The sequence below is a fragment of the Falco biarmicus genome, chromosome 2 (genome assembly GCF_023638135.1).
Source record: "Falco biarmicus isolate bFalBia1 chromosome 2, bFalBia1.pri, whole genome shotgun sequence".
Lineage (NCBI taxonomy): Eukaryota > Metazoa > Chordata > Aves > Falconiformes > Falconidae > Falco > Falco biarmicus.
This window is the reverse complement of record NC_079289.1, coordinates 19287035-19307490: the sequence shown is the minus strand read 5'-3', so window position 1 is coordinate 19307490 and position 20456 is coordinate 19287035. Positions and strand designations below refer to the sequence as shown.

Below are 20456 nucleotides of genomic sequence, written 5' to 3'. Positions count from 1 at the left end.
TGCCCTGTCTCTGTGACACCATTTGTTTTCTTTTGCAGCTATTTTCATCTGTTGTTAAACATTCCTCTGAGATGAGACCTTCTACCTTTATCCTCAGCCAAAACCCGTTGCTGGCTCCCTGGGTGGTATGTGTCTGCCTCTCTCTCCTGGATCCAAGAGCCTGCAGCTGCATCGCCGTCTTCTTGCATCAGCTCTCCCTCGCTCTTTCTCCCCTCCAGTCAGAGTTTTCTAGGAAGGCAATGCCCTTCTGCTTCCAAACCGTTACCGGTAAAGACTGTGAGCGCTCGCCAGATAAAAAGTTAGGGCTGGCTTACCTGTGCAAAGCAGGGCTGTTACCTGAGGAAGGATAAAATGAGAGTGAGCTGCTAACCTGCCTCTGAACCTGCTCAGATGCGCTTGGATGGAGTAAGAACATCCAACTTACCTAGCTATTTGTTTGATCCAAAACTAGATTCTTAACTAGAGACATTTTTGATCAAACACAGCCTGAAGGAAAAAAGCCATCTACTGCCTGGCATTTCCTTCAGTGAGACGGGACAGACTTCTCCAAACCTAGAGATTTCAGCTCATCAGCTGCTAGTGGCAGTTCGCTGCCAGTGGGACAAAGTCCTACTCAGCCGTAGCTGCAACCCGGTGCTGATGCACAGACTTCTCCAGAGTATCTGGAAGCAGATACTTACTTGGCACCAGTGTCCCATGTCATTATCAGTTCTCAGATGTTACACGTCCTCTCTTGGCTGCCACAGCACTGCAGAAACCAGGAGCACAGGTGTCCCACCCCAACATGGAACAGCGTGAACCGCAATCAATGGCTCGTCCCCGCAAACACAAAGGAGCAGAGGCACCCTGACCGGCAGGAGAACCCCCACAACCTCACCAGGGCCAGCAGAGCCCCTGACGGGGCTGCGCCCAGGGCTGCCACGGGAAGCCACCAGCCCACACGGTCAATGGCAGCGGCTGCCCACCAGCTCACTGGCGGAGGGAGCTGCTGCCTGCAGGAGCTGGGAGCTCACGGGCCAGGTGGTTTGTGTCTGCATTGATGGGCCTGGCTGATGCACGTGTGTCCGTGTGTCCGTCTGTCTCTGGCACCGCATGCTCAGCCTCGCTGCCGGCCAGGTGCAGGTACCCGAGGCTGTGGCAGCCTGGCCTGATCCCGCAATAGCTCTTTTCCACTGTAACGCTGAGCCTACGTTTCTTTCACAGCTCTAGACATCTCAGCCAGCTCCGCAGGGACCAGCTCCCTCTGAACGCAGCGGCCGGGCCAGGCGCACAGGCACAGCTGCTCGAACCTGCTGCGCTGCTCCCAGGCCCAAGTTCTAACCCCGACTAGCGCTGCGCTGCGGGGTTTACATCTGGGGTCAGCCCTGGCTGAGAGGATTTCAGGTCCTGTTCTCTAGCACAGACGTGCTCTAAAAGAGCCAGAAAAGGGAAGGCGAAAGCTCCGCTATACCTGAGGAAGGTTGTACTGGGTCTGTTCAACCCCCTTTTTTTTAATCCTTCCTCACCTCTAGCAGATATGAGATGTACCCCGGCGCCTGTTTGGGGAAGCAAGTGCTGTGCTGTGGAAGGGGTCAGGCATAAAGGGGATGCCGCCAGCCAGACCGAGGTAGCACCACTCACGGAAGCACATGGTGCTAAACAGGGCTTAAAACGTTTCTGCTGCTGGGCTGAGGTCAAGGGAGCTTCCAGAACTGTGGAGGGGGACCCCAGAGGTTTTTCTCCGAGCACAATGGGGCCACAGCTTTAGGTGAAGAGTTTGCTCCGGTTGCAAATGCTAAATCACTGCTGGCCAGAAGTTACTTTTAAGGCGTTTTTAAATTTGGAACAGGTCACCAAAAAAAAAAAAAAATTAACTTCATAAAAAAAGAAGTGGTGGTGAGTAGATTAGAAATGAAATCTCAGGGTTACTCGTAACACCTGTTGGTTTATGTACAGACTGTGCAGCTTCTACTGTCCTGGCAGCGCAACAGGGAGAGAAAGAGGACAGAGGCACGCCAGCCCGCAGCAGCTGCACGCACACCTACACGGCCACCCACAGTGGCAACAGCCCCCCCAGGCGCAGGAAATCCCTGTTCCCCTTCCACATCTTTTCAGATCATTTGAGGAAGAATCACCTACGGCAGCCGCAGCCTCTTCCCAAACCTTTGTTTGATAGCTCAGTGACTCAGCTCGAGCATTACTGGAGATTTATTTCTCCTTTTTCCTCCCGAGAAATAAGGATTTTTTTTTTTCTTTTTTTCTGTATACCATGTTACCCTCTGTGAGGGCAAAAGGAAGTCAGGCTGTAGGGAATGTCCATGCCCTAGCCCAGACCTGTAAGCAGGGGAAGCACTGCCACTTTCACTGCAGCCGTTTATGGACATGGCCTTTTCAGCTTGCCTCCAGATGGGATGTGAATTAAGTTGGGACACAACTGCTTTAAATCTTTTGGAGCCCTGTAGTCAAAACTGGGGAACTTCGGATTCAGGTTGTTTTCTGCCCAAGAAGTAACAAACTGCCTGGAGAACTTCCCTTCTCCTCTCCCCAGTGACAGCTCGCACTCCAGTGATGGCCATTTCCCCCAGCAGAACGAGATGTAGCCATGTGGGAGCACGAGGCACCTCCTTTCCCCTTCAGCCACCACACAAACACAGAACATGACAGAAACAGGGATGGGGACTGCAACCTCCTGTGGTCAGCTTCCCTGCCCAGAACAGAAGCCAACAGGATCCCAAACCCAACGCAGTTAAGGGGGTGGAGGGAAGGGACGTGACCTAGAGCCACAGACATGCTCCCCCCCACTCTCAAAGAGAGGAAACCTTTCCTTTCACCAGAGGATGGTTTTCTCCTGCCTTCCTCACAAAACCAAGGAAATCCAAAGCACCGTTCCACCCCCAAGAATCAGAAGGCAGCACCCCCCCGCCCCCCCCCCAGTGCTTGTGAATTAAAAGCACGTGCCTGCCCCACACTGTGAGCACATGCCGTGAACTGAAGTTTAAAACCACAGGGAACAAAGTCAGTTGTGATTTTCTTCTCATTTTTGAGGGGTGAGAGACAGAAGATACTTTACCAGAGAAAGGAAATGCTTTTAGAAAGCAGGTTACCTGTAATCTTTATTTGGACAAGGAAGTAAATACACATTTAACTAGGTTTGATGTTTTAATTGTGTGCCATTGCACAACAGTTCATACTTACACTTGAACGTGTATCATTAACTGTTAAGTTCCATTTCACACCCAGAAATACACTCACTGCTTAGAGAAAAAGGGAAGAAAAATCAATACAAACAAGGTGTGTCAGAAAGTGATATAAAACAAGATTTATTTGCAAATGATTTTGACAACAAGGAAGCAAGTATCTCCGAGCTGTGTATTTCAGGGATTACACATCAGTTCCTTTGCCTTCTGAGATTTCCATTTGCATGCAATATGGGATACCTCTAGGATTCAAAATGAACTTTGAAGTGTCCTTTTTTGCCTTGCTGTGCTAAGTAATTCCTTCCACAGGCACACTACAGGAGAGTCAAAGTCTTTGTAATGAGCAGCTGTCACAGGAAGTGCTCAATGAAACCTTGGCTTAGAAAGAAAACTGTCGCAAGAGCCGTTTCACATTTGTTTAACACAGTGTTAAGTGCTTCAAGATTCCCCCAAGGAGAAGTGCCTGGTGCTGTACATAAAACAAAAAAAAAACCAATAGCCAGACCCAAACCAAAATCCAAGAAACCCCCGAAACCCAAACACCAACATCCACCCCTAAACCCAACAGCTATACCGAAACCTCAGATTTCTTTCCAATGTAAGAATGCACAGTACATCTGGTTATAACCTGAGTTCCCTCTCTTGGAAGCTAAAGAGCTGTATCTCATGTTAAAAAAAAAAAAAGTTCAAGATTTAGTAATAATTACTATATACAGATGAATTCAGGACAAAGGCAATGCAAAGTGAGAACTGATTTACCTTAGTGCCCGATTGTGGGAGGGTAACCTCTAAATTATGGTTAGTCACAGCAGTTGAAGAGAAAGACAGCAGCATCTTCAGAACATTTCTTCAATTTATTTCCACCCTTCTACCCAGCATCGCTCTTTGTCTTTCAAAAGGCCAGGAAATTTCAACTCTGAAGTCGTACTTTGAGTTAGATGAGATAGGAAATGTATTCTGAAAGCCCTGTATGATTAAGTTCTCAGCAGACCGCATTAAGCATGTCTTGGTTTAGGGGAAAGTCCAAAGGGAACACCAGGAAACAAAGTAATAGCTACTCAAGATGGGAAATGAAAGAATCTGAACCAGATCTACTTTCAATACAGTTCTAGAAAACATTTCTTTTTATAACAAAGAAGGACTTATTTTTTCTCCTCTTCATGAAGCTCAGAATAATCCAAATATCAACACCAGAAAAATATTATTTTTCCCTCCTCTCCATAAATACAATAATGCAAGGAAAGATGTCTAGATGTTATTGTCATCAGTTCAAATAAGGCATTAATGAATGAATTAGATCATCCAAATGTAAATAAACATATTTATATATATATATTTATCTATAAAAATACACCAAAAAATTAAAATAACTTTATAAGGGTAACAATTATTGTGTTGGTGACGACCATTTCATTTAAGTATTTAGGCAACAAAAACTGGAGAGAATAATAGGAAGTCTTAGCAATATTATTTTATTTTGGTCTACTTCAGAAAGATTAAAACAAGATCCAGCTGAAAGCTCTTCATCATCAGCCCACACACTATGCCACCATGGAGGTCTCCCTACATCTTCTGGGGAACCTAGTCCATCTTTATGGAATAACTATACTTGATCATTTCACATCAACTGTTACTGAAATGATCCTCAGAGCAAGGCCCAGAATCTGCAAATCTCTTTAAGCTGAATACCCTAGCTAACACCAGACTGCCTCCTGAACAAGCTCAGAACTCAAAATGCAATAAAGATTTCAGAACAAATGTTGTATTGGCAAACACTGCCTTCTTCAATCCCAACTCGGCCATCTCCAGAGAATGCCAATAATTCACAATTACCTCCAGTGGTTATGTTCTCCCATTAGACAGCTCCAAGGCTTTACTCTTCTAAGTCATGCGTATCCCCAAATTTGTAGTGTAGTCAAACAAATACGGTTGAGGTTTTTTGACTTCTGATTTGGGCAACAGAGGTGCACTGCAGCAATTAAGCTGCAGGTGCCAACATTCCCATTTGGCCCCTAGATTTCATGGTTTTAATGGTATTTTTGCAAGACAAAAGTGGCTACATCTCATTAAGATTCCAAAGTTTGTAAAATCCCTACCCTGAAAACCCAGTATTTGCTGAGAAAGTATCATATTTACTAAGAGCGTGAATTAGCTCCAAGCACACCATGTTTAATGACAACACTTTAAAAAGACCTCACGCACTCTCGTTCTCTTACATATCCAGGTCTGAAACAGAGAAATGCCATGGGGTTTTTAGGAGAAGTCTTGTAGAAGTGATCCAGTTTTCAAACATCGTTAAAGGTTTTGGCATAACATTATATGAAATCTGTAATGCAGTTGCTAACATTTATAATCCAGTAATCATTTATAAGAAGTATTATTGCATTTTAAGCGTAAAAATATAGGAGGTTCTATAAAGAAAATTAAAATAGCATTAATCTAATATTGATAGTCATATAAAATAACTCACAATTATGTAAGTTTCCATATTTAATTATACATTTAAAAATAAGTTATAAAAATAATTAAGCTTCTTTAAAACCCCTAAGATGTTTTCTTTTAGGAGTTTTTACTCATATCTACTGATTGTCTAGCATCGGCAACAGCTTCTGGTACTCGAACAGTCATATTATCCATCGATTTCTTCAAGCAAATTTGGCAGCCTAAACGTGATCTGTAGGGAAATACGACATTGTCGTTAGTTTTAGCCAATCATATCTAACAGCATTTACCCCCTTATGCCTCCAACATTCAGCCATCCTGAACGTATTATGATCTAGAAACAGCCACTCTTGTACATGGTCTTAATCAAGATCAGTAGTGAACTGCATGCATCAATGCAAAGATATACGTGGCAATAATAATGATTTACATTAAATAACAGAGTTCATTGCTATCATCATTAAATAACAAGTACGTTGGAAAGGTATACACTGAGTACTTCCTATTGCTGAGACAACATATAGTAAGGGTGACCCTTCCACTTTCAATGGGTCACCAATAGTTAGGTCAAGTGCAGCGAGTGACATTTGATCTCCCAAAGGACATTTGGCATCTCTGAAGAGATGAAGGCAATGAATTTGAGTGAAAGCCTCATAAAAAGCATAACCTATCCTATCCAGGGTCCAATGTCTTCAAACTAAACGACTCCAGATTGAGTCATTAAGACAGAAAAGTAAGAGTGAAAAGACAAGAAACGTAGAAAAGAGAAGGCTAAAATACTCATGGCACCTGAGGAGATGTAATCCTTCACTTTTCTACCTATCATTTATTCAACATGAAAAAATGTTGTATGTAAGCAACTAAAAAATATTTAATACCACAACAAAATTCTGCAGACATTATAAGCCACTTTTATTACTGAGATATCTTTAATTCAGTGTCTATGCCTTGGTACTGAAGTACAGAATACTTAAAACATTGGCAAGGACGGGCAATATCCTGTAGCACTAGTTGAAGGATTTAATCAGTACAGGAATGTTGGCAGAGATATTATTAAAAAATGGTACTACATTAACATCTACACAGAACTCTTTCAAGCATGTAGTGATCAATTAAAGCCCCCAATTCAGTACTATACCCAAAAGTAACACTTTATGTAAGTGACTGTATACCACAAATTACTGGATTGTCCATATTAATACATACATTAACCAGAAGATTTAATCTCATTAATATGTACCCATAAAAATAGCTTTAGAAATGGAATCTTATAGATATGACTTCTGGTATTTATATGCAGCATTGCTCATACGGCTTAATTTTACTAAAGTATGTTTTTTCACTACAGACCAATGCTGACTGCATACATACTCTGTAGCGTGGCAATGGATTCACTTCATGTGAAATCACACTGCCCTTTGTTTTGAGACTGCTACACAGCAGTACAAAAACTAGGCAGCACTAAATAACACTGTGAGAAACAAACTACCTTCTCCTATTCAAATTCTTCCACAGCATTTACAGTTTTAGAGATATTTAACCAGATTCCTCCACCCCTTAAAGGTGAAGAAGCTTGGACCCCGAAAAAGATCATTTAGTCAATCCCCGCAAGCAAGCTATTTTTTTTTAAAACCAATTACTTATCCTTTACAGGGTCTCCACTCTTATCCCACTGCAACACAAAACTTAGTAAAGGATTTAAGTACGCTACATGAACTGTAATATTTTCTTCATACTCAGTGACTCAACTGAAGAATTCCCGTACCTGTTACATCCCTCTACAAAAGCTCTGTTGAATTCTTTGCTTACCATCATGTAGTACAAACTATAAAAAAGCAGCAGCCCACAGACACACGATTAACATGTCCAGTATGCAATCAGACTCACTGTTCTTCAGTTCCGATGATCTCATTTTAAAAGTTGGGGTGCTACCGTCCATTCCTTGGATGTGGAAGCAGTTTTAAACCAACTAATTAAGCCGTACAGACAGTAGTTGAGAAGTGTCATAGCTCCTGTAGAACGCCTGGGTGAATGCTACCTAGTCATCACCATTTGTCACTACCCATTTTACTTATTTGCTGTAATATTAATTCTATGGACTCATCCAGTTTGAGACAGACACTCCAAGAAGCCCTCTGCAAAGGAATCTTCCAGTGCACAGACATGGCGTAACATCTCTGGAAACAGCAATGCAAAAGAAACTTGACTTATGTTATCTTTTTATATTTTAAGTGCACCTTCTACATCACCCACAGGCTCTTCACGCAGACAAGCTTCCTGCTTCTGATAGGTTAGAAACAAAAATATTTTTCTACTTTTTAGCAAGCTGTTTCTCTGCATATTTTTTTTCCTTCGGTATTCTCTTTAAACATTTAACTTGCCAGGGCTTGCCTCTCCCCTATCTTACTACTTTTAATAATCCCTACTGTTCGACAGTTTGTCAAAACAATTTCATTTTAACCTTTCTAATTAGTCCTTCATTTACAAAAAAAAAAAAAAGCTCTCATGGCAGCTGCTAGCTGAAGCTTTCCCAAATACAGTCACTGACAAGAAAAACCTTTTATCCTTACACTTATGATAGAGCATAGTAGTGCATCTCCATTACACAAGTTTGTATTAGCACATGAGACCAGGTAAACTCTGGCAAGTATCAGTCACTCAAAACTCCACCTTCCAGAAGAAGTCATCCTCTCACACATATAAAAGATCCCTGGCCATAGGAAGAACACATCATGTTAGGAAAACCTGACAGCAGTACAAGTGTTTTCAGAGGGCCTAAAACTTAAATTCAGTTTGAAGAACTCTAGGAGAACATAGAAATATTTAAACAGAAAGCTCTGGCTTTCTACTGTTTGTCAGTAAAAGCTCCTTGCTTTAAATCTTTAATTAAAAGACAGCCAAAGAAAAAAATTTATTAGATCACTGGCCTCCAGAGCTATTTAGGATTTGGTTTGGCCCAGAATCTAAAAGGTTACTTTTAGAATTATGGTAGATGGTAAGAGTGAAGTAAACTCACCCTTAATAGGCTTATGATTTTTTTCAAAATTGAAAATGATTTTTGGGGAGACAGGAAAAAGGATAAAACAAAAGAAGCTAAAAAAAGTTTATCATAGCTTGACTTCTTTGCCTTTACAACCTCTCAGAAAGTTAAGATTTGGCTGAACTGAGAAAGTGTACTGTCACATAGAAACAATTACTATGGGATTCCCATTACTGATATAAGGAGATAAATGAGTTAACTCAGTAATTCTTCACACAGACATAAAAACTCAATGCTATATAGGCCAGGTATAAAGCCCTCCGACATCACTGGAAAAATTCTGCAAGAACAACTGGAACAAGCAGTTACCTTGAAGCGTGACAGAAAGGGCTTATGAAACCTTGTAAGGTGGAGCTGTCTACTGTTCATACAGGTATGTTCTATGATACAGGCTACATGTACACCAGCAAGTAGCGCAGCCCACTAGGAATGAGCCTGCGATGAAGATGCGATACCCTAATGACACGGTACATGATGGTGGGAGAGATGTAGAAAAGAGGGTTACTTCAGAATACCACTAGTCTGATCCTACGCACCGAAATGCCCATTAGCAGTCAGGGCACATTTTGGGATTAGTTTCACCCAAAGGGGAATCTGGCTTGTGTGCACCAAGAGCACTCTGACACGAGTCAAAGCATGACAAGCGGGGACACTGCCATGCAGACACTGTTTATCCTAGAGAAGGCTCAGGGTGAAGATCTTATCAAAGTACATAAACAACAGTGGAGTCTCCATCTCTGGAGATACTCAAAAGCTAACTGGACATGGTCCTGGGCATTGGCTCTAGGTGGCCCTGTTTGAGCAGGGGGTTGCACCAGAACACCTCAAGAAGTCCCCTCCAACCTCAGCCCTTCTGTGATTCTGCAAAAAGATCTGACCAAAACTAAAATACCAGTGTAAACACATTCATAAAATACATTAACTAGCTACAGGCTAAGAAAGACAGAAAAGAGAAGGGAAACAAGAACATAAAAATTCACACACATGACAGCAGCAACAAAGTTTTTGTTGAAGGAAGTGGGTTTTTGGTCTTTTTTTCAGCATCTGACACTTCCACATCAGACACCTCTGAAGAGCAAGTACTGGTAACTGCCACTCTTCAGTTACAAAAACTGAAGTTACTACTTCTACTACTACTACTACCATCTTTTTAACATGAATTCGGATAAACAATATTTAAATTTGACAGTCCCATTTGTGTAACAGAATTCAGCTATTCATTAAAAGCCCATTAAGGCATTTAAGAATACTGGACTGCCCCATCTGCAAACTCATCTTTCCATTCTTTGATGTACTGAAGTGTTATGCTGCCTTACGTTTCTGTGAGGCCGTATGCCAGGTCCAGCATGTCCATCTCTTCATCAGTAATTGCATCTAGTTTCTCAAATATGTGGTCTTCAAAGATTAAATGGCAAGTTGAACAGGCTAGTGTTCCTTCACATGCACCTAAAGAAAAAAATAATTCAAGATAACAGAAAATCCAAGTTTCAAATTACAGCACAATTTCAGAAGAAACCTTTTATATGTCTCATACAAGAAGTATCTCTGTTGATTAATAAAATTAATGTTTCATATATTCCCACATTCATGTATCTACTCTGCATTCAACTGCCAATGGTATTTCTACAGTCCCTGCAACATTAAGATTTACTTGAATGCTGTAGTTAATTAAAATACTTAACTAATTCTCTTTCTACCATTTAAAGAGAGAAAAGTTTTCTACTGTAAGAATGCAAAAGCAAACAATGCTGCTATCAACCAGCTCTTCTTAATTTATCTCCAAGGTTGATTCTTCTATCCTTCTCTTTCCCATCATTTTGGGGCTTCCTCAAAAAGTTCAACAGAGGACACTTGCTATACAAAAAATTCCCCCGATGTACAGAAAGGAGGGATTTTTGTACTTGTTATTTTTTCTCATTCAACAGAACACAAATTCACAGCAACACAAGTAGTCAGGCATCAGCAGAGATCGTTTTCTCTGTGTCAGAGGCCTACATGTATTACTAGGTAATGCAGCCCAAGCCAAGGATCTAGGAATTTGCTATGGTTGAACAGAATAAGCATCAACTACACCTGCTTGCTAGAGCAATCAAGTCATCACAGAACAGTGAAAGTTTGAACACTAACAAATTTGTCTCTGCCACTGTATAGGGTTAGCACACAGTTCTCCCCTTTGCTGAAAAACAAACATGCAATTTCAAAAGGAGGAGAAAGCTGAACTCTTCATACTTGCGTAGAGACTGGAGTTGGGGGACACAAACCCCCACCTCTGACTTAAACTGGTAAAAGAGAAGCAGGTAGTACTCTTGATTTTGCTTTCCCTGGAAATGAGTAAATAAGTGAAACTTGGCTAATGTATCACGACTACACCACCTCTGTACCCATACAGAAACAAAGGGAAGCAAGGCTGTGAGTATAACCACTGCTATGAAAAGCAGTGGGATTCACCATCAGACCACAAGAACCACACAGAAAGTACCATGCTGTTACATATAGTAACGGTATCAACAGCATATATTCAAAGTGAGCATGACACTGTACTAGAAGACTTGAAATATATCATGTATTCAAGTACCTACAAATGCATGTGAAAAAGTTGAGTTTAAATAAAGTGTCAAATAATGTAAAGTTTGTCATTCAGCAGTTTAAGTGTTTTAATGTTGGCGGAGGTGAGGGAGAAAGGAGGGGAAGAAAGAACACTAATCAATCTATTTGAATAGTGAAAGGTCTTTCTGCAACTACAAAGCCAGGAGCAGCAAACAAATCGAGTGCAGCTGAATCAGTCAAAAGTTTTCGAAGTCCTTATAAAGATTATTATTACTGCACTTGGGATGCCCCCTAGTGACAGAAGTGAACAGGTAAGATATACATTTTTCCCCTCACTTTTTTCTAAACACAGAACATGCATTTTTACATTACTTATACTGCATTATTTCTCTGCCCTCGTATGATGTTTCATTAACAAATGATTATTGAAATGGGACTAGCATATTACAATTGAAGATTGTTAGAGTATTTCCAATTTTTAGTTTGGCTTCTGTTTAACAGCATTATCTGTTATTTCCCGCCCCCACCCTTACCACAGCGCTTTAACATGGCTGATGCTTACACAAACTAAGAGAATATTTACTGTAGAATATAAGCAGACTAGCCATATTTAATAAGTGACACAGAGCTAGTTACCCCAACCCGTAATGCAAAAGATTTTTTAAAGAGCTAATTCTTCTTCCCCAGATGTATGCAAATCTAGACATAAGAGTGGTCTCAGACATAAGTCTGAGATTTAAAACCTTATCAAGGATTTTATTCTAGCAGTGAAATTTATTTGCACTTAAATAAAACACACCTCAGATTTCCAACAGTGCTATACTACCCTACTTTCCCGCCCCTCCCCCCCCCCCTCCCGGCTAATTGCTCCAGGCTATGCGCATGCACTCATGCAAACTGTACTTTCACTTCCTGCTTTATTTTGTACTATTAATTCTTAAGCTAACGTTCACATAAATACTGGTCTGGAGGTATTTAATCGCCATTAACAAACATCCCTGCTTTGCACGGGCAGAATTCTACAACTTCAATGGAACTAAGTACAGAAAGTGCAAAAGCTTGAAGGAATACAGAGGTGTTGTAACTTCCTCCCATTTTGATTTTAAGCAGAACTTGCACCGAGTTAGAATTTCACCAGGGCACTGGTCTCCTTTACCCCAGTCTTAATAAGAATTAAAATTCTCGCTCTTCCCTTCCAACCGACATGGATTTGGTTGTTTCTTTCGCTTAGCACACAAATACTACATCAATTTGTGCTACGAAAAGCCCAACAATGAACTGAGACAGCATAGCAACACCGACGTAACCAGACACTGTTAAAAACACACCAGTTTTGTGTTGTCTCCAGAACCTTTCAGCTCACAAGAGTCTGCAGGTGGCATCTTTCAGACTCCACCTTGACAGCACTCTGTCCACATTCCCCTCCTTGAACATTCAAGCAAGGCTCACCCCAAATATTTTTTTGGTACTTAACCCAAAATATTCTATGCACCTGCAGGAAAGAACGAATGGGGAGAAAATCCAAATAAAGTACAGCTAGGTTTTATAAATAAATTCATAAGTAAATATTCATTTATAGTTGGGCTGAATGATCTTAAGGGTCTTTTCCAACCTAAATGATTCTACAATTCTATTAATATTTATAAATAAACTGGTAACATAACGATGTCTAGACACTGAATAGAGTATTCAGTGAATCTACTTACCAAAACCGTCTATGTCTAGATTATTATCAACAACAACATCCAACAGTGAATCCCCAGGTTTTCCTTTGGCTGTTAATTTGTCACCATCACGATTTATGAAATGAACAGTTATTTTATCTTCTGAGCTGAAAAAGAAAAGTATGTAATGGAATTAAAGAAAGAATTATACAATTTTTTAGCTCTTTAACATTGACTGAATACTATTAAAGCAGTAATCAACTCTAGCAGCACAGAGACCTAACTGACTGGCTTTTAAAAGCTGTAACAGGTACAGCCATTTATTGCTGTACATTGAACAAAGGCCATGAAAAATAAGAAGAAAAACTTGGTTTGTGTTTTGTCACTAGGAACTATACAGAATCCTGATGTTTTACCTTTCACCAAGTCAGAGCTATCAGAGCTATTTTATTTTAGGCACAATAGTCGTACTTTTATCAAAGCAAAGAGCTTATGTAAAATGCTTCTCTCCACAGCTTTCTGTGGACCTCTGCTTTGGATTTATGAAATTTTAATTGTTCTCATCATTAACATTTAGGATGAATTTTAAATTTTCCCATTCCTGCTTAAAGTCCAAGACATTTTACTTTTTAGTTCAAAATTTGATTCTCCTCTCCTCCCAAACATGGAAATACTCCAAAAGCAGAATGCTTTTATTGACCACAGGTTCTCTTAGGATTTCACCTTGTAAATACCAATTCCAGTGAAGTTCAAAGTTTGGACATTGCCTTCAAAGAAAGGTGGCTTTGTATTTTCCTGCTTTGCTTTTCAGGCAATTAATATTTATTTAAGAAAGAAATCTCTCGCAGTCTGCATACACGTTTAAGACTAAAGCTTTTAATATGCACAAAACCCCAAGATTCTTTTTGTGTTCCATATTATGTTATTTGACATGCAAATTAAAGGAAAGCTTTTAATATACTAACAAATAAAATACAGTTTGTTTGCTTCTAAACAGACTATTTTCTTTCCTACAGAAAGTGAGCAAAACAAAAAAACCTTGTTGGATGGACAGCAAAAAATCCTACCAAGCGATAACAGATACAAATAGAACAACTGAAAGCTAATGCAAAAATGTGTTTCAATGTGAAATCCACGTTTAAGAACAGCATGCTTAATATTACTTCTGATCTTTTTTAGTAACTGTGGGCTTTGGGTGATCTATCATATGGAAAACACACACGCTTGAAAAATCAAGTTGCCCCTAGGAAAACTCTTAACTGTAGAGCTGAATATTAAAGCAAAAATTTAAAAATAGCCATAATGAAGCATCAGTGAACAGATTATTTTTTGAACTGGTAAAAGAAAAGGTGTTTTTAGTATTTTTAACCCTAGCTTGTTTTTCAAAACAACAAATGTTTGTTGCTCTAGACTTAATACACTTGCCGCAACTGTAAGCTCAGTTGGCAGCAGTATGCACCGTGATTCACTATGATGTCATGTTCAGTTCTTGTCATATCATCACTCAGTCCATTCTCCAGAAGGAGAACACAAGCTACTATTAACTACAAATTCATTCCAAAATTATAATCGATAATGAAGGATTGACCTTGCTGAGCTGCAGAATGCAACTGAAGTGTGCACTATAATAAAATGCAGGTATCTTAAGATATATCTTCACAAAATGCAATCAGTGTTGCACAGTCACCCATGATATCAAAGAACCACCTCAAGCAAACTGTTCTGTGAGGGTTTAAGTTACCAGTTTGCTTTTCGTTTTGCTCCTTTGCTGTGCTAACAATTCTCACAGCACAACCAAGGAAACAAGAACCCACTTCTTAAACATACTAGCACAAAGTTCACCACCTCCATTGGTAGTTTAAGACTTGCAATCTAAACCCATCATCTGGAAAGGTATAAAGTCACATTCTGACAGCCAAAGTAAACCACTACCGCGTCATTCTGACAGCCAAAGTAAACCACTACCGCGTAATGTTAAACTGGTTGACAAAGCCCTTCCAGAGCTCACGGAAATACACTCTCATTTACAGAAATACTTCTGTCAACACAACCCTGACAGGACACACAATGCAAGATGTACTTACACTTAGGGGCATCCTCTGCCCACAGCAGAGACTTGGCAAGTACTAAGTATTTCTTCCAATATCCGAAACATACCCCCATCCACTATTACAGGATGAGGTGATCACAAGTAACATGGACCAAACAGCAAGATTGGAACCTTTGTAACAGACAAGTCAATCTCACTCCCAGTTTTCAAAACACACCTGAAACTTGTCTTCACCTGTGATTACACTTTCACCTGGCATAATACCACAGTGTCACAAGAAGAATGGTCCTGCCCTCCCTGCTTTGTTCCTTTCGCCCCCAGAAACAAAACTGGCCCAAACACAACCTTCACAGGTCAATGTCCATACAAATGTCTGAACCAGCACACAGTCAGATCTGCCACTTATGTGGCATTTACATCAACTTACCGCCATTGTGTTACTTCAACTTTGTGATGTAATAACACAATCTAAGCTTAATGATCAGCTAAACCTGATCTCTTTAATATAAAAAAGAAAAGTGGGTTTGGGTGGTCCTCACTCCAAACTGCCCTGCCATCATCCTTACACCTGTACTACAGCAAGTCAACTCATTTTGCTAATCTGGCTGAAAATCAACCATAGTAACACAGTAGCCCCAGCTGAACCAGCAAGCAAAACTGACAGAAGTGCCACTGCCCACAACAAAAATGAGTAAACAGGAATGGGATCCTCTTCTCAGCAGTAACAATCTTACATTAGCTTCAGCCAGTTGTGGAACTGCACCATGGCTGTGCACGCCTAACTGGTGTGGCATGCAGCAACAGGACAAACTAAAGTACCACCACTAAGTTAATGACTTTTGTTAAAAGATCACTAGAGTAACTAGTCTTTTCTACAGGATCTAATCCACCATGGTTGATAAATTTTAGTTTCACTTATTTGTAATAAACTTAGAGACAGCCTTCTTAAGTCTTCCAGTAGGATGTTTTTCTGCTATTGCCATCTTTACCACTCTTCATATAGCCAAAACGTGTAATTTTAAAAAAATCACTGAGGCTTTATTATGCATGAGCATGAGTGGTGAAAATACTTTCAGAAGTGTGTGTACATAATAATCAGACTAGTCAGACATTCAAAACACACAGTGCTGATCTTTTAAATGACTATGAGATATCATTAAAAAATAATAATCACACCTGCATGAAACAATATTTAGACTTCATAAATTTCAAGTAACATGGCTTTTGTCTACCCATACATTGTTTGCGTGAAGAAAAAAACCCTAACCAAACACTACCATACTGTGAACTAGTCACAGGCAACGCACATGAAACGTGCTAGGTCTATGCAAGTATAAATAGCCTCAGGATTATCAGGAATGCTGATTCTTCATTCTCCCATCCCTGCCTTTGCCTTCGGCAACTTGGGTGCCACAGCTGGAGCACCTGCCAGTGCAGACAACAAAAAACAACAACAAAAATAATTGAGCACCACAGCCTTCTCCACATGCTAGATAACCAGGTCTTCCGGAGAGGGCCTGCATTTTCCCTAGTCTTCCTTTTATCAGACATACCAATAGAAGCTTTTCTTCTTGCCATTGATGCTCCTGGCCAGATTTAATTATACCAGGGCTTTAGCCTGAACCCTGGCTGCTTGGACAATTTCTCAGCATCCGTTCCAGGATACCTGTCCTTGCTTCCACCCTCTGTAGGCTTCCTTTTTGTGTTTGAGTTTCTTCAGGAGCTCCTTGTTCATCCATGCCAGACTCCTGGTACTTCTGCCTGACGTGCTCTTTGTTGGGATGCCTCACTCCTGAGCTTGGAGGAGGTGATCCTTGAGTATCAACCAGCTTTCTTGGGCCCCTCTTCCCTACAAGGCTTTATCCCACAGTACTCCACCAAGCAGGTCCCTGAAGAGACCAAAGTGTGCTCTCCTGAAGTCCAGAGTAGCGAGCTTGCTGTGTGCCCTCCTTGCCACCCTAAGGATCTTGAACTCCACCATGTCATGGTCACTGCACCAAGGCTACCCTTGAGCTTCACACTGCCCACCGGGCCCTCCTTGTTGGTGAGAACAAAGTCCAGCATAGCACCTCTCCTTGTTGGCTCCTCTATCACTTGGAGAAAGAAGTTATTACCCACACATTCCAGAAACCTCCTGGATTACTTATGCCCTGCTGTGTGGTCCCTCCAAGAGATTATCCGGTCGCTGAAGAGCCCCATGAGAATCAGGGCTTGTGAACATGAGGCTGCTCCTGTCTGTCTATAGAGGGCCTCATCCACTCAGTCTTCTTGATTGGGTAGCCTGTAGCAGACCCTCACTATCATGTCACCTGTCCTTGCTCTCCCTTTAATCCTGACCCATGAGCTCTTGTTTGGCTCCTCATACATCCCGAGGTGGAACTCTGTGCACTCCAGCTGATCATCGACATAGAGGGTGACACCACCTCCTCATACTGTCTGTCCTTCCTAAAGAGCCTGTATCCTTACATTCCAACACTCAAGTCATAGGAGCCATCCCACCATGTCCCAGTGATGCCAGTAAGATCACAGCCCTGCTGCAGATGTGCACCCACCTCTTAATTCCTCTTATTACCCATGCTAAATGCATTGCACAGAGGCATTTAAGTTGGGCCTGCAATAAAGCTGGCTTACTGGCTGGCAATGGTAAATTTAACAGCCCCACCTAACTGTCGGAAGAGTTTCATGAATGAAACTATTATACAGGCCTCAAAATAAAGAGGTTAATCTGAACTAATCCTTAAAACATGTAGTAATTATGTTGTGCATCAAAAATATTGTACGGCTACCTACACAGGTATAAAAGAATTCTGAGATAACTACTATTCGCTATGAAATGAAAAGGAAGGATAATGGATAAAAATGGAGCAAGACAAAGAATGAAATGGAAATGAACACATAACACCTGATGCTTCACTGAAACACCTGGGAACCTCTGCTCACAAGAGTCACCTCAGGTAATGATTTTGTATAGCTAGGTCTTCATCCTCTAGACACAAATACAGCTGATTTTACATATACAAAGAGTGAAGCATCTTTTTATCTCTTTACACTGACTGTATATTTGAACAGCATAAAGTTCAAGAACTGGATCTCAAATAATACAACATCCAGAAATGGCAGGACTAGAGAAAATAACTTGCACATAAAAGGAGAGCACACTAATATAGATCATATAGAAAGAAGTGTTTTCTTTTTCTCCCAACTCATTTACTCATTCAGCCAAGCGATTACATGGAATATATAAACAATACATTTGAAATACTTGCTTAAGAGAGCTTTTTTGCTGGTATGCTTGCACAATGAATGTGAATAAATTCCAATCTGTATTCAGTCTGTTTGTTAAAGACCTGAGGGATTACTATTATGTAAGGAAAGGTTTTCCCTTTTTAGTATTCTTTTTCCTCCTATTTTTACCCTGTTCAATAATTTCAATAACTTTTAAAAAACTTGACAATATTTTACAATGGCATTTTTCTATTTTGAATTAAAAGCTGCGAATCAGGGACCTCAGTATAATTATCGTCAGGGCACTCAGACTTGTAAGACGCTCAGCTGGGTCACTCAACTATCAACTGCCCCACCTCATACGGCAGTACTAGAATAAAAAGTTACTTTTAATATGGAAAGAGGCTATCTGCTAGAAGTAAGTAAAAGAGCACCTACAGGAATGTTTAAAAGCAAACTACTGAAACAGCTTTGATGGTGAGGGTGCTACCCAACCCTGTGGAAACAGGCTAGGCTATGCCCCTGATGTTGGGCAGCTGACTGTGGGTCCTGTTCTGAGTCAAAGAAACTTCTCTGACAATCAAGTAAATTAGGCTTTTAGGACTTCTGTATATTAAATACAGACAGCTAACTGTAGGCTCTGACCTATCTTTAAATATACAAGCTGCAAGCCAGAAGGCCATGCATAAATACAGTCTTTGACTACATGCAGTAAGCTGCAAATCTATCGTTGTGGGCTGTGGAATATTAAATGTCTACAGGCATAATGCATTTTGCAACACCTACTCATACATAGTGGTGAAAAGAGGAGGTGTTCTGCACACTTAGACGCAGAAGAGCTCTTTAGTAATGAAAAACTATACCAAAGGCCGAAGATATCTTTAGTATTGGGCTCTGATGGGTGCTGTACTTCCACCACAAGCCTAGCCAGTCACAGCCGTTTAGAAAACGAGTTTGAACACAGGAACCCTAGTTTAGCTTTCCGTAACATTGTAAGCTCTTTCAGCGGGGCTCCAGGTCACATAGAGCGTGGTGGCTTAACCGCAACGTGCGGTCCCTCGGCCCGGGCCGACCCTCCGGCACCTCCAGCTAACAACCCCCGGCACGGCTCGGCCTACCCGCCGTGGGCGCCCGGTCGACACCCCGGGGGCAGCCCGCCGTCAGGCTCCCCCGCAGCGCGCTTCGGTGCCACCGCCACGGCGAGAGCCGGGGCGCGGAGGCGGCCGGGACCTGGCCCGAGGGGGCCAGGCGGCGGCGGGGCCGGGACGGCGGGGCCCTGCGGCCCACGACGCGGCGAGCGACCGGGGAAAGGTCACGCCGCGGCAGCACAGCTCGGCCGCCCCCACCCGGGCGGCCCGTGCCACAGACGGCCGCCGGCCGCCGGCCCCCGGTGCCCTCAGCACCGAGGCCCAGGCGGCGGCGCGGCGCGGCACGCACGGCACTGCCGCGGCGCGAAGGCGGCCGCCACCGTGAGGAGCCAACCCGGCGCCTCGCGGCTCCGGCCCTCTTACCTGAGCACCGCCCGGGCAGAGAGGCTGAACAGCCGGGCTGCCCTCACGGCAGCGCTACCGCAGCCCGGCCCCGTCCCGGCTGCCGGCGAGGCGGAGAAGAGCCAGCGGCGGGAGGAAGCGGCAGCAGCCCGCAGCAGCCGGGCCGGCCCCGGGGCAGCCATGGCGGCAGCAGGTCGGGAACGCTGGGCCTCCGCGCCGGCACCGCGGGAGGGCGGGGGCAAAGTCCCACCGCTTACGCCTCTGGCGCGAGCAGCGGCGATTCTCGCAGCTGCCTACGCAGCGCGCTTCCCGCCCCCCTTTGCGGGGAAAGAGCGGCGTTACGCAAAGTGCGCAGCGATGCGCTGAGGGAAGGGGCCGGGCCTTACGAACACCGCTCGCCCCAGGGGCCGCCTTTCCGTCAGCTTCCCTCTTACTCCCTCAGAGCGCGCTGCGGGCCGGTGGACGCTCTTTGGTTCCCAAATCCAACAGCTAGCCTTAGTCTTCCCGGGAGGGCGGTCCCGCGGAGCTCGGCCCCTTGCCGCCCTGCCTGGTTGGGTCTGTGAGGGATTTCTTGTCACAGCTTGGGCCAGGGCCAGGGCTTAGCGCTGCCTGGGCCCTGGCGGGGTCCCTGACACCGTGGAGGTGACACCCAAGGAGCTGTCACTACATCCCAGATGGCTCCTCCATCTCTGGGAGGCCAGGCCTGCGAGGGACTGGGCTCCCTGGCTGCAGGCAGGGCAAGAAACATGGCCCCAGGGAAGCAGAGCTGGCAGCTCGGGAGTCTCAGCTGTCCACCGGGCTGTCCAGGCAGGACCACTGAGA

At 42.9% G+C, this 20456-nt stretch overlaps 1 protein-coding gene across 1 annotated transcript; it reads right to left on the bottom strand.

Moving 5' to 3' along the window:
* Positions 1-3275: 3275 nt before the first annotated feature.
* On the bottom strand, positions 3276-20053 carry FDX1 (ferredoxin 1). Its single transcript, XM_056329805.1, has 4 exons — positions 19656-20053; positions 12912-13036; positions 9975-10104; positions 3276-5850 (listed from the first exon to the last, which is right to left on the bottom strand). The coding sequence occupies exons 1-4, from the start codon at positions 19814-19816 to the stop codon at positions 5736-5738; spliced, it is 531 nt and encodes a 176-aa protein (XP_056185780.1). The 5' UTR covers positions 19817-20053; the 3' UTR covers positions 3276-5735.
* Between the last annotated feature and the right edge of the window lie 403 nt (positions 20054-20456).

Coding starts and splice junctions, on each gene's coding strand:
- FDX1 (XM_056329805.1), bottom strand. CDS start 19,816: ATGGCTGCCCCGGGGCCGGCCCGGCTGCTGCGGGCTGCTGCCGCTTCC. Junction 13,037..19,655: donor TCTGCCCGGGCGGTGCTCAG/GTAAGAGGGCCG, acceptor TTTCTTTTTCAG/CTCAGAAGATAAAATAACTG. Junction 10,105..12,911: donor TCTAGACATAGACGGTTTTG/GTAAGTAGATTC, acceptor TTTTTTCTTTAG/GTGCATGTGAAGGAACACTA.